Source organism: Rhinolophus sinicus, linkage group LG12 (genome assembly GCF_036562045.2).
Source record: "Rhinolophus sinicus isolate RSC01 linkage group LG12, ASM3656204v1, whole genome shotgun sequence".
Taxonomy (NCBI): Eukaryota; Metazoa; Chordata; class Mammalia; order Chiroptera; family Rhinolophidae; genus Rhinolophus; species Rhinolophus sinicus.
In genome coordinates this window covers 59,049,690-59,064,773 of record NC_133761.1, presented here as the reverse complement: position 1 = coordinate 59,064,773, position 15,084 = coordinate 59,049,690, and the positions used below count along the sequence as shown (strand labels likewise).

At 44.6% G+C, this 15,084-nt stretch overlaps 1 protein-coding gene across 3 annotated transcripts in view; it reads left to right on the top strand.

Annotated features, from left to right (window-relative positions):
- The window catches only part of TGFB2 (transforming growth factor beta 2), a 74,392-nt gene that overhangs the window by 12,763 nt on the left and 46,545 nt on the right, over positions 1-15,084 (top strand). For 2 of the 3 annotated variants that reach the window (XM_019742637.2, XM_019742790.2), the window contains exon 2: positions 1,608-1,691. The exons of the other annotated variant lie outside the window; for it this stretch is intronic. In XM_019742637.2, the coding sequence (XP_019598196.1) occupies positions 1,608-1,691 (84 nt within the window). The remainder of the gene's footprint in view (positions 1-1,607; positions 1,692-15,084) is intronic. 3 annotated transcript variants of the gene reach the window in all.

The window sequence follows — 15,084 nt, the reverse complement described above, 5'->3', positions numbered from 1 at the left end:
GAAGACTTTGTTTGACTTGCTAATCTTGTGACAAACCGTTCATGCCCGGTGTGGCTTCCTGTCTTTCCCGACTGGTTATCTGAGGGAATTTTCTCCCTGTAAGGCTGGGGAGAAGACTCTCAAAATAAACAACGTGGTTGCTTATTGGTGAAAACATGTGTGAGAGGATGTCAGTTGGTAACAGCATATGGTGGCAACATGATAGCAGCATGTCCCAGAACCCCGGGTGTGGGCCCTTCCATACATGTGGGCCATTCAGAGTCCACATCTCAGTGACAGAGGGTTCCAACTGGGGGGCGTAATCCTCACAGGTGTGAAAAGATATCGCTGGGATCTTGCTAGTGGGCTGCATGCTGGCGACAGTCAGTTACAGGGGATGGAAAAAGTCTTCCCTATCGATTTTAAAATTGAGAGATAAAAGGCACAAAGCTAGGAAACAAGGAAAGAGGACTCCAGAAGGCCGCTGTCTTTTGTCGAAAGAAATTTTCGGGTCAGGCCTGAATAGCGACAGTACTACTTCTAGAAAATATGACCTCAGCAGATGAAAAGTGCCTAGATTTTAAATCTGTGTAAGGTGCAAGGAGAGAAGCATATTCATGCCAGGCCTAGAAGGCAGCTAGAGATTCATCGGTCAAATGGGTAACTCAGATTATCGCATCACTTGATTTCCTTTTATTTGTCAGTCTCTTTTACATGTATTCTCTCATTTCAATCTTCTAAGAACTCTCAGGGGTGGCATTATGTCTACTTCATCTTTGTAGAACCAGGCCTGGGAAAATTAAGGGACTGTGCCAAGGTTCCCAAGAAACCCTGACAGACCAGACGTTTCAGTTCTATCTCTTCTTGTGCAGAAATCCTACACTTATCATTGACTCTGACACAGATAGAATAGCCTTTGAACACTTAGCAGTGTGTCCTCCTCAATTTTTGGTGTATTTTTAATAAGAATATTACGGGCAACATGTAAGATCTAGTTGCTGTTACTTTAAAGAAAGGAAAGTTCAAAATTTTAGGATGTAATAACTATCACGGAAGATATGTTTAAGCCATCCCAAGGAGCCCCAGATACCTCAACTCTAGCTAAGCAGCACCAAACCAACGTACACTTGTATTTTTGACTCATTCGAGAAGGAGTTTTCATGTGTGGGTGAGAAATGATGACAGGTGGTTTAAAAAAACACACAACTGAAATCTAGGCCAACGAAATGAAAAACAGCATTTTATTCTTAATAGGTAGGCTGTCTTTTGTCAAAGGAGGTCGAGGCCTTTGCTATTCATCGTTAATAGAAGTCAAGCTATTTATTTGAACATTTCGGTATATAAATTGTACATTGTTATTTTAACACGCGAGCATGTTCAAGGGAGAACTGAATTCAGGAGGCTGACTGCTGGTTAAGGCATGACAAAACATCTGGGACCAGAATCCAGAATCTCCCGTAGATGTTTAGGGTCTTATCCCCTGGCCCTGACTAGCAGAGGCCTTATGTTTCTGGGGGAATGAAAAGTGCGTTCGGTGGGTCCCTCTTCTGCGATGAATCTTTGTATAGCTCTGTGGAAGGCATCTCGTCAGTCAAATAGCTAATGACTGTGCTTTTTAAAACTCCTAGCTGTCTGCCCAGTTGTTACAACACCCTCTGGCTCAGTGGGCAGCTGGTGCTCCAGACAATCCCAGGTGCTCTGTGGGTACCTTGGTGAGTACATTTGTCTGCTTTATACCTCGTTTGACGTAGTGATGTCCAGTTTATCTTTAGTGTTTGTCTCCTGTGGGGAACTCGGCGGCGGCCACGTAGAATTCTGAAATGCAGCCTTGTTGCTGACCACTAGTCACGAAGGTGCCCCCAATGTTTTAGTCAGCGTTTCTGTGAGAAGCACTCATGAATAGCTTTGAAGTCATATGATGACTTGATTGCAGTATCTGAAAGGATGGATTGTGGGGTACCTGAGATGTGTTCCAGGGATTACAGTATGGTTGGACACATTGACCTCCTGACCTCCATGGAGGATACACTCTGGAGGGTTGAACAGTATGGTCAGAACATCAGGGTCCTTTTTTTTTTTTTTTTTTTTTTAAAGTATCTTATTTATATCTATGTTTTTATTTCTGGCACATAGTTGCTCAATTAATGAGGAGATATATATATATATATATATATTTTTTTTTTTCTCCTTTAAAATTCCAGAGGGAGGTCTGTGGGAGACTTGTGCCGGTGCCCTTATTTGTGACCCTCATGCTATCATTTCTGGGTTGCATTAGAAAAAAATGCGTTGTCGTGGGTTGAGACTCCAGCTCACTGGACCAGGGAACTTGCCACTTGCTCAAGCCACATAGCCCTGACCCTCAGAGCCAGTGCCATGTGTCAGGCTGGGGGGCACTGAAGCCAGTGGTCTTACTCCTTTCTGATGGATTAATTTGGAACGTGAGTCCATTCAGCTGGCTTTTATTGAGTGCCTACTGTGTGCGGGGCAATGAGACCACAGTGAAGACTAGCACTTCACGGATATTGCCACTCAAGAACTCAGCGGCCCAAGTCGCTCCTGGCCCAGGCTCAGGAAGAGAGGGGTTGGACTTGCAGTGATGGCCTTGGTCCGCTTTGCATGTTCAAGGTCCTGAGAAGGTTTGGATGATAATATATTGATTCTAAACGTGGGCAAAGTTCCCAGATAGGGACAAAAGAAATGCTTTGCTGTCCCTTATAGATGTCTGATTCACTGGCTCTGCGATTTATCTGCCGAATCTTGCTTCTTAGGAATCAAGGCATAAAATTCACAGTGGCCTAAGCGGGGGTTTCCTCAGAAAGAACTGATTTTATTGAGACTATACATATGTGTTAGGGTAGAAACCCTCACAGTGGCTAGAAGCTGCCATGTGAATAAAAAGAACGGAAGGTTTTTCATCCATGCTTTTGAAATTCTCTGTATATGTTGTATTCATTCTGTAAATTGTGTGTTTTGTTTCACTGTCTTAATCGAGGAGTTAATTGTCTGATGTTTTTCCCCACTAGCTTTTCGGAAAAGACAAAGGAAGGGACAGAGAGAAGGAAAACATTTGTTGAACAGCCCCTGTGTTCCTGGTACTTAAGACACATCATCTTACTGCTCTCCGTGTTGGTTGGTGGGGAAGGGCCAGGGTGGTGATCCCCATTTTTCAGGAAACTGTGGCTTGGACAGGTAAATACCTCGTCCTCGCTCTTTGAGCTAGCTGGTGGCAGAGCCAAAATCTGAATTCTGGTCTGGCCTTGAAGCTCCCCACCGTACTGCAGAGACCCCAAACTTTGTTTGGCCTTCCTTTTGCTCTCCCTTTGGAATCCTGTCCCCCTTAATTTTATAATTTTCTTACCTACTACTTTGAATTCATTTCCTTTTCACCTTTTCCTCCCATAGTAAACTAATGGAAAGGCCTACCCTGGGTCTTTGTGTGGTTTTGCTTCTCAGACGCTCCTTCTCAACTTGGGGTTACTTTGGGTCATTTCCTTGCTGCAAGCTTCCCTCTTTCTTTGGTGAAAAAACCCTGGAAACCCACACTGCTCCCAGCGAGCGAGTCTGGGAAAGTCCGGAGTGTCCCAGAGGGCGTGGAAGGGGACGTCCCCTAGGTGGAAGCTGCACCTAGATTCCACAGGGGGTGGAGAGGCTTTTGCACAGGCTTCCAGTCCTGTGGGGAAACCCTGCGGACCCCTCTCAGACCTTCCTTGCAAGACTGCTGAGCAGTGGGGCTCTGCATTTTTTTTTCTTTTTTTTTTTGTCTCTGTTCTTAGAAATAGTAATTGAGTAAAAATGTAAGTGAGCAGATGCCAGGCGGCAAGCATCCAGGGTCAGGGTGAATTTCTCCGTGCCGAGTGTGATTCTGAACACTCGTTAAGTGGAGGCTGGCCTGTGCCAAGCAGCTCGAGGGCCATCCCTGTCACCTTGTATGAACCGCCTCTCATTCCAAGGAGATGTTGGGAGTGGTTGGAGGGAGCTCGGGGCCTGTGGCGCCTCTTGCTTTTCTCACTGGCTCTCTCACCTGGGTGCCGTTGATAGCTGCGTGTTCTGACCCTGAGAATTGCACTGGCCGCTCTGAGGCTTCATCAGCTTTGAATAAACCCGCTGGAGGACGCAATAGTTCTTGCTCCTCACAAGCCATATGGCTGCAAAATCATGTTTCTGTGTTAAAATTCATTATCCCCCACAAATAGTGGTTAGGATGAGCTTAGCCTGCCTGAAGCTTTTCCTAGTAAGATATAAGAATCCAGTAGATAAACAACAGCGATGATCTGTCCATGAACAAATGGAAGGCGAATTCGGGGTGTTTTGTTTTGTTCCCCTGCCACCCTTCCCCCCCCCACCCCAACCCGCCAGTATCTTGGTTAAGATTTAAAGATGGTGCTTCTTAAAGTGTGGCTTGCATTTCTGTGTCCTGAGGTGTTATCAAAAGCAGATTCCCTGGCCTATTTCAGACTTGCAGAGGTGGACTCTCTAGGGAGGGGGGGAGCAAGGAATCTGCACATTTACATAGGTGGCACTGCAGGTACTTCCTGTGTCACTAGAGTTTGCTGCTGCCCCAGGCAGTGGACACTCTGCTCATGCAGGTCTGTTTCTTCATCGTCCTCCAGGGCGGAAGGACTCAGGTCCAGTGGACCCTCTGTGTGATCGGCTGGCCCTGCGAGTGTGGTACCCACAGGCAGCCCAGTTGTCACCCTGCGCTGCGCATTTTCCCAAATCCAGTGGACTTGTCAGTCACATCCATCACACATGTCCCCTGCTCACTGTTCACCACAGAGCGGACAGTGAGTGCGCAAGGAAGTAAATGCATTATATGGAGACTGAGTCGGGTTGGGAGTTTACTCCCGGGGCCGAATTCCTGCTCTGAGTGTCTTCAACGGGGCAATGGTGGAGTGAGAAGGGGATTTTCAAACCTCACATTTCATGTCTAAGTGACACGTATTTTATAATGTATGTCAATGCAGAAGGTTTCATTCCCTGAGGTTGTGTTTGGTCAAAGCGCTGCAGACCTCTCCATGGCCTGAATCCTGTTCTGGGACATTCCATGGAGTAAGGCTCTAGCCAACAATGGAATGTAAACTCTCCTATCTCAGCCAAACTCCGCTTCGAAGAACTGCAGCTTTCTCTTTCCAAACAGTATTTTTTTTCTCAACCAGAGATTTATAGTAGGTGAAAATCTGACCTAGCTATTCAAGGGAAAAGTTAATGATAAATTATGTGGTATTTTCTTTGCGCGACCCTACATCTCCTGTTATTCTGATGGCATTTTGGAATCATGCACTCTTCTGAACCAAGCATACAGGGTGGATATTCTATAACTGCTGCAGTGTTTTGGGGCATCAAACTGTTGGAGAAATATCCATGCCTCTTACTCTATGACTTAGCAGCCCACGTGGCTGTTGGACAATGAAAAGAATGACTGGTGGCATTAAGTCCGCTTCCCAACAAGCCTTCATTAACTACAAATACAGATTTTTAAGAGAGATGTCAAGTGCATGCAGAGAGATCATGGGCATACAAAGCTAAAGAGAAGACATTCTTACGATAGATTTGTTCGTTCAACAGTATTTATTGAGTATCTGCTGTGTGTCAGGCACCAATCTGGATCCTGGTGATACCATCAGTGACTAAAACAGCAAAAAACTTTGCTCTTGGGGAGCTTCACATTCTGGAGGAGGAAGATAGACAATTAGTTAAAAAGATGAAGGATGGTAGAACTCCATCCATGTGGCAGGGGAGAAAAGTAGAGAGGGTTCGGGGGTGGGAGGTGAATTGCAGTTTTAAATAAACTGGCATGGAAAGGTTCATTAAGAGGGTGGCCTTTAAGCAGAGACTTGAAGGAGGGCAGAGAACAGCCTGGGGCTATCTGGAGGAGAGCATTTCTGGCAGACAGGACAGCTGGTGCTGTTCCTGACATGTTCGAGGATTATCAGAAGTGTCCTGGGAGATGAGATTAGAAAGACCATCATAGGCAGGTCACGTAAGGCCTTGTAAGCCATTGTGAATTCTGGGGTTTTACTCCGACAAAAATAGAGAAAAGGGTAGTTTTAGCCAACGGGTTCCTGTACAGGATGACCAAGGCAGGAGCAAAAACCCTTGTAGGAGGTGTTTGTAATGCACTTGAGTGGTGCTTTGCAACCTGTTTCTAGGTGAAACTGTACTATACCAAGAATTTCAAACAGACCTCCCTTGTCCTGAGCTTTTGCTTTAGCAAATAATTGGATCGGCCAGTTACAGTGGGTTATATATATAGATTATGGTGTGTTTTGTTTGGTTTGGTTTTGATTGTCTTTCATTAATACTCCTGAGTGATTGGCAACTCATCCCCGTTCTTTCTGGAAAGAAGCTATCTTTGCACCCTTGTGTGTATGAAAATAACCTCTTGGGTCTCCTGCCTTGTGCTGACAAGTGTGGAATGACAGCTGTTGGAGTTCGTGCCTACACAGCACATGGCATTAAGCTCATAGGTGACCACTCATTGGCCTGGGAGAATGACAAACTACCTTTCCCTGTGTGAAGCAGAGAGTCAGGCTTAGGAAGGTCTTTGGATCTGTCCAGCTCTGTCTAGTGCCTTTGCCTACACTTTGAAATGAGGTCGCCAGCCAAGGAATTTGTACAACTATGTCTCTTATCAGTTAGAAAGCATTTCTGTTGGACCAGGGTTTGCTTTCTAATGTTTAAGTTTTAAAGATGAAGGCTTTCCACTGGGATGTTGATTTGATTCCTTCCTCCATCTGTACGAGAACTATCTATTAGAGTCTGCAGTACCGTGAGCCAGGTGCTATGCTAAGTCTGCCCACAGATGGAGGAATAGAGCAGAGACCCTGCCTTCAGGAGCCTGCAATTAGTGAGGAAGCCAGGCAGACCAAACCAGCTAAACAAAACCAAGAAGCCAACACCGTGCGGTTGATTGTAAGGAAGGGGTTCAAGAGGTCAGAAGAAGAATTGCTTACCTTGGTCTAGAGAGATCAAGAAAGCCTTCTCGGAGGAGGTGATATTTGCTCTTTGAAAGATGACCTTTAAAATTATAGTTTGGCTGGCATCAAGCAGCAATAGGAAGCTGCTTAGGTTTCCTGGGAGGAGAAATGTTGTTTTCTTCCTCCATGAGCTTGCATGACTACCATCTTAACGAACCACGCAACAACAGAAGCGCTTAGTGTGGCCTTTGGAAAAATTGATGGGTTCCTGCAGGAGACACACTTTGAAATACTGAGGCTGGAGAAGAGGGCACAATTGTTGTACTGAGTATGAGTTATTCAGAGCGGATACACTCAGAAGACAGATGTGACCTGTCACATATAAAACCCATTATAGCATGATGTTCTGAGGTATAAGGACCCTGTAGAATATGGCGTTATTGTACAAGCTCAAGGCCATTATCTAGAGCTTTTTCCTTCATCCCAGTGGCATTTCACAAAGATTGATCTCTCACTCATAGTGTCTGGATTTGGGGGTTGGCTGTGGCCCCGCTCCGTGACAGCTTCATTCCGGGTCCCAGGCTGAGGGAATAGCCTCTTGCCTGGTGGTCGCACCATGAGATGTGGCAGTTAGCCCACCTGCATTCCAGTGGCCCTGAAGTCACTAGCACAGGAAGGGGGCACAAGGAGGGGGCCTTGTGTTGCTGGGTCCAGGGAAGAGGGACAAACAACATTCTGAACAAATATGACAGTCTACCACAGTGTAGGGGGAGGGGTCGGGGAAGAAAGAAAGGGTTCGCCCATGCTCAGAACGTTCTATACAGGAGTCCCCCCTTAACCACAGTTTCATCTGTCGAGGTTTTAGTTACTCACACTCGACCATGGTCCAAAAATAGGAAATGGAAAATTCCAGAAATAAACAATGCATAAGCTTTACATTGCGTGCCGTTCTGAGTAACGTGATGTCTTGATGTCCCACTCTGTTGTGCCCGTGGTGTGAATTATCCCTTTGTCCAGCATCTCCACTCTGTAGATGGCCCCTACCTGCTTGTCACTCAGTAACCATCTGGGTTATCAGCGCAACTGTCATGGAATTTCAGTGCCTGTGTTCAACTCACCCTTATTTTACTTCAAAATGGCTCCAAAGCGCAAGGGTAGTGATGCTGGCAATTAGGATATGCCAAAGAGAAGCTGTAAAGTGCTGCCTTTAAGTGGAACGATGAGTATAGTACAGTAAGCTATTTTGAGAGAGAGAGAGAGAGAGAGAGAGAGAGAGACCGCATTCACATAACTTTTACAGTCTATTGTTATAATTATTTTATTCTATCACCAGATATTGTTGTTGCTCCTTTACTGTGCCTAATTTATAAAGGTTATCATAGGCATGTATGGATGGGAAAAAACAGTATGTATAGAAGTTGATACTATCCATGGTTTCAGGCGTCCACTGTAGGTCTTGGAACATATTTTCCACAGATAAGGGGGGACGACTGTATTGTGGATATGACATGATTGAATCCACACTGTTGCTTTTCCTATAGAATTATAAGGAGCTTTATAATGCGTAGTTACTGAATAATTAGTAGGTTGACTTTATAAGACAGACATAAATGTCATTCTCCTCCATTTCTATACATCACTTGCTCCAACTGAGACAAATTTATCTGGTGTAAAAGGCACGCTGGGTAGTGCTAGGTTTCTGAAGCAAGTCCTGACGTGTCATATGAAATGTATGTATGTCAGGGAAACTCTGGAACACAGACTCACCTCCACAACATGTAGGGACATCCCTTAGCCTTAGGTCTCATTTTGCCACCACAGTCCTGGCATGCCCAGCTGGAGCTGGTAGCTGTTTTCCACAGTGAGCATCCAGGCTAAGTTGTCATGAGAGTGTAAGTCTGTAGTGCTTCCCTGTTTGCTGGAGGCAGCATGGCTTTCCTATTTCTTATCTCTCTGTGTGAGTTCCATGCCAACGTACTGATTTAAACATCATGCACCATGCATGTCCTTCCCTGGAATCCCATCTAACCTGAACCTGGGTCTCCTGACATTGACCTACCAGGACACTGCTTGGACTCTGCTCCTTCCTGCTACAGCGGGTGAGCAAACTGGAGAGTAACGCTCTGTCATGGCGCATCTCCTGCGTAACTCTCAAAACAGTGACAGCCATCCATTTGCCCTGACCGCCCCTGAGCGTAGTTTGGTGCTTACAAGTTCATAATAATGCCCACAGCCTATTCTTAGTAGCAGCAGATACTCAGCTTTCCCATCCTGCTCTTGGGGTCAGTGGTGGGAAAGAGCAGAAAGAAATGAAAGCATTGTCTTGCTCATGGCTGGACATCTGTATTTCTGAATTGCCCCGTTGTGTGTATGATGCAACTGTTGGAGCTGTTCTGCTGACTGTGAACTTTGTCCACCGGCTGGAGTCTAAATTGGTTTTGGATCCTTCTGAAATCGAAATGGTCAGACCATATTTTTCTAATATTCAGTTGGATTGTATCTTTGTTCTGATGGAGCAAAGTGGATCTGACTTGTATGTATTCGTATCCATAGCGGGGGTTGCTTCTTTATTTTCCTGGGCTGTGTTGCTTCTTTTCCCAAGGCTGCTACTTTCCTCCTCCATTATCCATATGGAGGAGAGTAAGAGGACAGATCCCTGGGGGAATAGGGCCACTGTGGCTTCAAGCATTGTTTACTGGAGTATAATTTTAAGGAGAGACTGTTTTTCAGAAACTAAGCAGATGAAGCACCAAGAACAGCTAACCTACTAGGTACATTGGTACCTCGGCAAAGACTAAGCATCAGGTATTAAAGCACTTGGGTCTCTTGTTAGAAGTGTTCACCATCTTGGCTGTGGGCTCTGTGTGGTAGCTCCAACCCAGAGATTCTCAACCTCACGGTGCATAGAAGCACCTCTGGGGGACATTTCACATGCATTCATGCTGGGGGCCACCTCCAGAAATGCGGACTCTGCTGGTCTGGGGTAAGGTAAGAGCTCGCATTTTTAGTTTGAAAAAGCTCCCGGGGTGATTCTAATGTGCAGCCAGAGGCAAGAACTTCTGTTCTGGGGGTTTACATCGCTTTTGCTGACACTGATTTTCTGTCTGACTACCCATGCTAGAATATAAGTGAATTTCTACATGAAGAAAAGGTCTATATTGGGGTGGGGGTGTTGATAGATGAAGAGGATGGAATCTGTCTTTAAAAATAATAAGATGACTAATAATGATAGTGGTGGCCGTCTGTTATTCACTATTTATATTAGACACTGTGCTAATCTCCGTTGTATCACTATATTATCATGTGTTATAGATAAGGAAACTGAGGCTTACAGAGATGTAATTTCCCCACAGTCGCACAGCTAATAAGTAACAGAGCCACAACTTGAACTTGGCCTGTCTGACCCTAAAGCTCGTTCTATCTATCACACTCCCTTAAGATGCTAAACTTCAACATAAATAAGGTTTTGGGTGAAAGGATGAGACGTCAGACAAGGAGACTCCACGGAGTGAGAATAACTTGTATCTATATTATTGGAAAATCCTTCTTTTCTGAAAAAGGAAAAACAAAGATATGTTCGGATGTCTTTGTTTTCTTCTTCTTTCTAATCCAGTGTTTCTCTCCTACACTCCTCTGGAAAGTTTAGGCAGGCAGCAGACCCCAAGGGCCTGGCTGCTGGTGTTGGGTTGGAATTAGGCAGAGGCTTCGTGCCCAGCTCATCTATGTCCTCTGTATTCCCCACCTGAGAGGTGGATGTGGTTTCTTCTTATTTCAACTTAGATGAAGTAGGGTACACCCTTACAGCTATTCTTTTGTCAAGACTGGATAATCATTGGAGTGTGCAATAGAAAATCCTACGGAAACCCGAAGAAATTCCATCTTCAGTTCCTGGCAGTCCTACCCTATCCCCATATGCAGAGGGTGCCCCAAAAATGTATACACATTTTAAGAAAGGAAAAGTGTTAAAATTGTAATATTCAATATATACCGATAGCAAAAGGTGAATACAAGTCATGTGTATACATTTTTTTGGGCACCCCTAGTATATAAAGAGGGTGCCCCCCAAAAATGTACACCCACTTTGAGAAAGGAAAACTGTATTAAAATTGTAATATTCAATATATACCAATAACAATAGATGAACACAAGTCACATTTCACTTCTGCAATGACAAGAGGTGCTCAAAGTGGTTCCCATCAGCGTCCAGACACTTCTGATGACGGAGAACTACTGCTTGAGCAACACTGACCAACGTGTCTACTTGTATCCATTTTTTGGCAGCCCCGGGATGAAGAAATGGTGCAGATTGAGGCCCCCAATAAATATTTGTGAAATGAGGGAGGGAATGAATTTTGCAAATATGGGCATCACAGAGATAGTGCTTTGCATATTGCTAAGGACTTTGTGGGAAATGAGAGAGGTCATAGTCAATTGTTATGTTCCCAGTTTCTCCGTGGAGCCACATGGCCTGTTAGCCAACTCCCCACTGCCTACCTGGGGGAACTTTTTGTACACGAAGCCTAGCAGTATTAACGGACTTTAAGAAAAATCCCATCATCACCAGCCTCTGTTTCTTTCTCTCAGCCTTGATGAAAGGATACTGACTTTCTCTTGACTCTCAGTAGCATTTTTATAAGATAAGCGAGGAAAAAGTTCAGAGCCCCTAAGGCATGTGAGAGGCTGGAGAAAAGCCACTTGCCAGCCCGTGTGAAAGTGGAGACGCCCAACTCTGACCCATTCTTGCCATGGATAGTCCTGCGGGGACACCCGGATTAGACGCTGTTCCCTCTGTGAGTTCAAGCTGCTGTCATTGGAGTTATAAAGGGACAGTTAGGCCTGTGTTCTTGGGTCCTTAGCCAGACAACACAAGTATTTTTAGGACTCTCCTTGTTTCAATCCGATTTCTGCTTGAAACTTTTAACACATGCAGGCTGCACCGAAATGACTTTTAAACTACTCTCTGGGTAGTGTAGGGGGAGTTGGATTAGTACTACAGCCTTTAAGCAATTTCTTTTCTTTTCTTTTTTTCCTTTTTTTTTATTGCTAAATATCCAACAGGCTGAACAGAGGAAATTCAAGTCTAACCCTGGAGGGACCCCTGTTTAGTCATCTGTCTAGACAGACGAGTTCATATAATGGGCCTCTCTGTTTCTTTTGCTTTGTTATAGCAGACGGTGGTCCCTTCCTTTAAACTTTGTGAAGATGTCAACGTTTGGTTTTTTTGATCCCAACCTACTGTCGATAAGCCAAGAAAGTGACTCACGCATGAGCCAAAGAAGACTCTGAGTGTGACAATTAGTCTGTGATACAGGAGAAAGAAAATACAGGCGTTGCATAAAGCAGACCTGGGTAAAATCCCGACTGGGTAACATTGGGGAAGTCAGTTACCCTCTCTGAACTACATTTTTCTCTTCTCTAAAAAGAGAATTAATTTTTAAAAATCTACGCCTTAATGGTACTTTTAAAAAAGAAATGATCTAACACATAAGAATGCCTTCCACATGGTAGGGACTGAACAAACTGTTGTTCATTCATTCACTGAAAGGTGACCAGAGAGGCCTATACCTTTTTTGCTTTCTTATTGTGAGAAACATAGGAAAGCCTGAAAATTCCAACTCACGTTTTTCACATCAAGTTGGCATACCCGGAGAAAAGCAAGGGATCCATTTTCTTTAAAAGTCTAAGGAAAAAAATCGGCAGTGGTACCAATTTCTGTGAGAAGGAAATAATATCAGAGCTAGTGTTTAAAAAGTGGTAGAAGTGAATAAGGCAGAACGACATTCATTGTCTTATTAGGAGGGCTCAAAACTCTCAGAATTGCCTAAAAGGACTGTGTGTGTTAGAAACTATTGCATATAGTAACTTTAAGTGGTACATCTCTCTGCTTTGTGATGTCACTCTAAGCCCTGCCTGGATTGTCCCTAAAAACAATGATGTGGAAAAGTGTTGTTTTATTCAGTTTAATTTAATAAAGATGCACCGAGTATACATTGCCTCTGGGGCGTTGTACCTAAATCACACAGGTGGATACAAAATGAGATAAGTCGGGATGGATTGCTCCTGGAAGAGGCAACCAGGACAGCCCAGAGGAAGTCACGAGGACCACACACATAGGTGCAGATGGAGGCGCCACTAGCTCCAGTTACAGAGCATGGGCTTGGGCATGTTTCCTTTTTAAACCTCAGTTTCTAATCTTGGGATAATCTTGGTGGGTACTTGCCCCTCAAAACTAGAACATGAATAATAGCTTTTGTTATTCTTATTCTTTATTATTATTATTATTATGTGATCCTTTCCCTCAAGTAGCTGATAGCCTATTTGCGGAGACCGATTTGTAAGTGAACCACCCCACACAAAGCAGAATAATAAAAGAAAACACATTGCTGAAGGATATTTACAAGCCAAGGGCAATGGGAACTCAAAGGCTAGGTGGCTGATTAATAAAGTTAAGAGAAGCAGTGCCTTCTGTACCTGGAACAGGGTGTGTACCTGAGCAGTGAGTAGCGGCAGCCTTACAGGAGAGACATAGAAAAGTCAGCGTCTTCCTCAGCTCTTAAAGGACAGGAGTTAATAGGAAAGCTTTTCACATTTCATGGTGTATAGTTCATGATATTCTCATACATTGAAATCCCATTAAAACCTTTACGTGGCTTCGGATATGGTATGTCTGAGTCATGTCTCTTTCAATACAACTGCAGTCAATAAAAAACCCAATAAAATGCGGTCAACCACAAGGACACCCCTCCCCAACAGCTCCACCCCCTTTTCAGCAGTGTGATTCATTCATTTCAGGGCGCCTTCTCCAAATATACTTTATACTGAGGGAGACTTATGCTTCTTCAAGTACAAAGAGCAGAAGTCCTGCTCTTGGGTGGGTTGCCGTCCCTGTGTTGTACAGCTCACCCTACTTCTGACCCAGTCCTGTCCGTACCCTGGGTGGCTGTGGGCAGCGGCAAACTCTGCTCAGTGTCATGGGGATGCAGGATAGATGCCACCAAAGGATGCAGTCTCAGGTCCCCGAAGGCCTTACTGAGTAAAACATCTTTCTTTCTCTCTCCCTACTGCATGTGACTCTGGCTTCTTCCTGTAGCCTCTGTGAAGGGATTCCTGAGAAGAGGCTACTCATTAGCCCTCACAGCCTTAAGGTTCATTCATTGTGTGTGTTGTGGTGCTTTTTCCTTTTTTTTCTTACGCAGAAAGGACCTGAGGGAAGATCATGAGCTGTGAATGGGGAGGTGAAAAGGGGGGAGGAGAGGGAAGGAGAATGTGGAGCAAGTGTGAAAAGGGCACAAAAGTGGCCTTGACCTGCTTGCCGTTTCGGGCCTGTGGCCAGAACCCAGTTAAGCAGCACCTTCCCAGGCCAGCGAAGCCAGAAGGGTGCCTGCTGCCTCGAGTTGTCATGCAGCATCCTTGAAACATGACCTTCCGTCACCCACAGGGGAAATCTGGCCTCACTATTACCCTTAATTGTAAAAGCAGACCAAGAGAATGTGCTCTATTTTCTTTATTCTCAGGAAAACGTTGAACCTTTCTTTGTTCCTCCCTAATGCTCAAAGTCAGCTTTCATCTTTTCTTTCCCTCAACGTTGCCCTTGGGAGGAGGCTTTATTTGCAAGTTCGAAGGTTAGGTATCTGGAAGATAAGATGAAGCCAGTTGAAAATGGTATCCTTTTCCTGTTCTTGTGACGGACACATGTTGGGTCCTGACATCTGAATCAATGAAAACCAACATTTAAGTCCCTGGCTGTGATATAATCTAATTTCATCCTTTTTCGCTACTTGCTTTTCATTGCTGGAGCAAGGTGGGGCCCTAGATCAGTCCAATTGCATATAACTTCTTTTACTTACTTAAGAAACAAGTCACCGTTTGTTAAGGACCCGTATCTAGCTAGCGTCTTTTACTCACTCTTGATATTTGCTCCATAATAACAATGACTACACGAATAATATTAATTGCTTCTATTTCTGTGGTGCTGGTTATACCCCAGGCAATCTCAGCAGGTTAGAGATATTGATTCAATGATCCTGGCAATCAGAGATACGTAGATAGGTATTATTAATTTCTGTTTTGCGCACGAGAAAACCAAGGCACTGAGTGAGAGATGAAATAACTTGCCCAAGATCAATAGCTATGAAGTGGTATAGCCAGGACAGTCATCCACCATAGCTGCCGCTGTCATCATGACTCA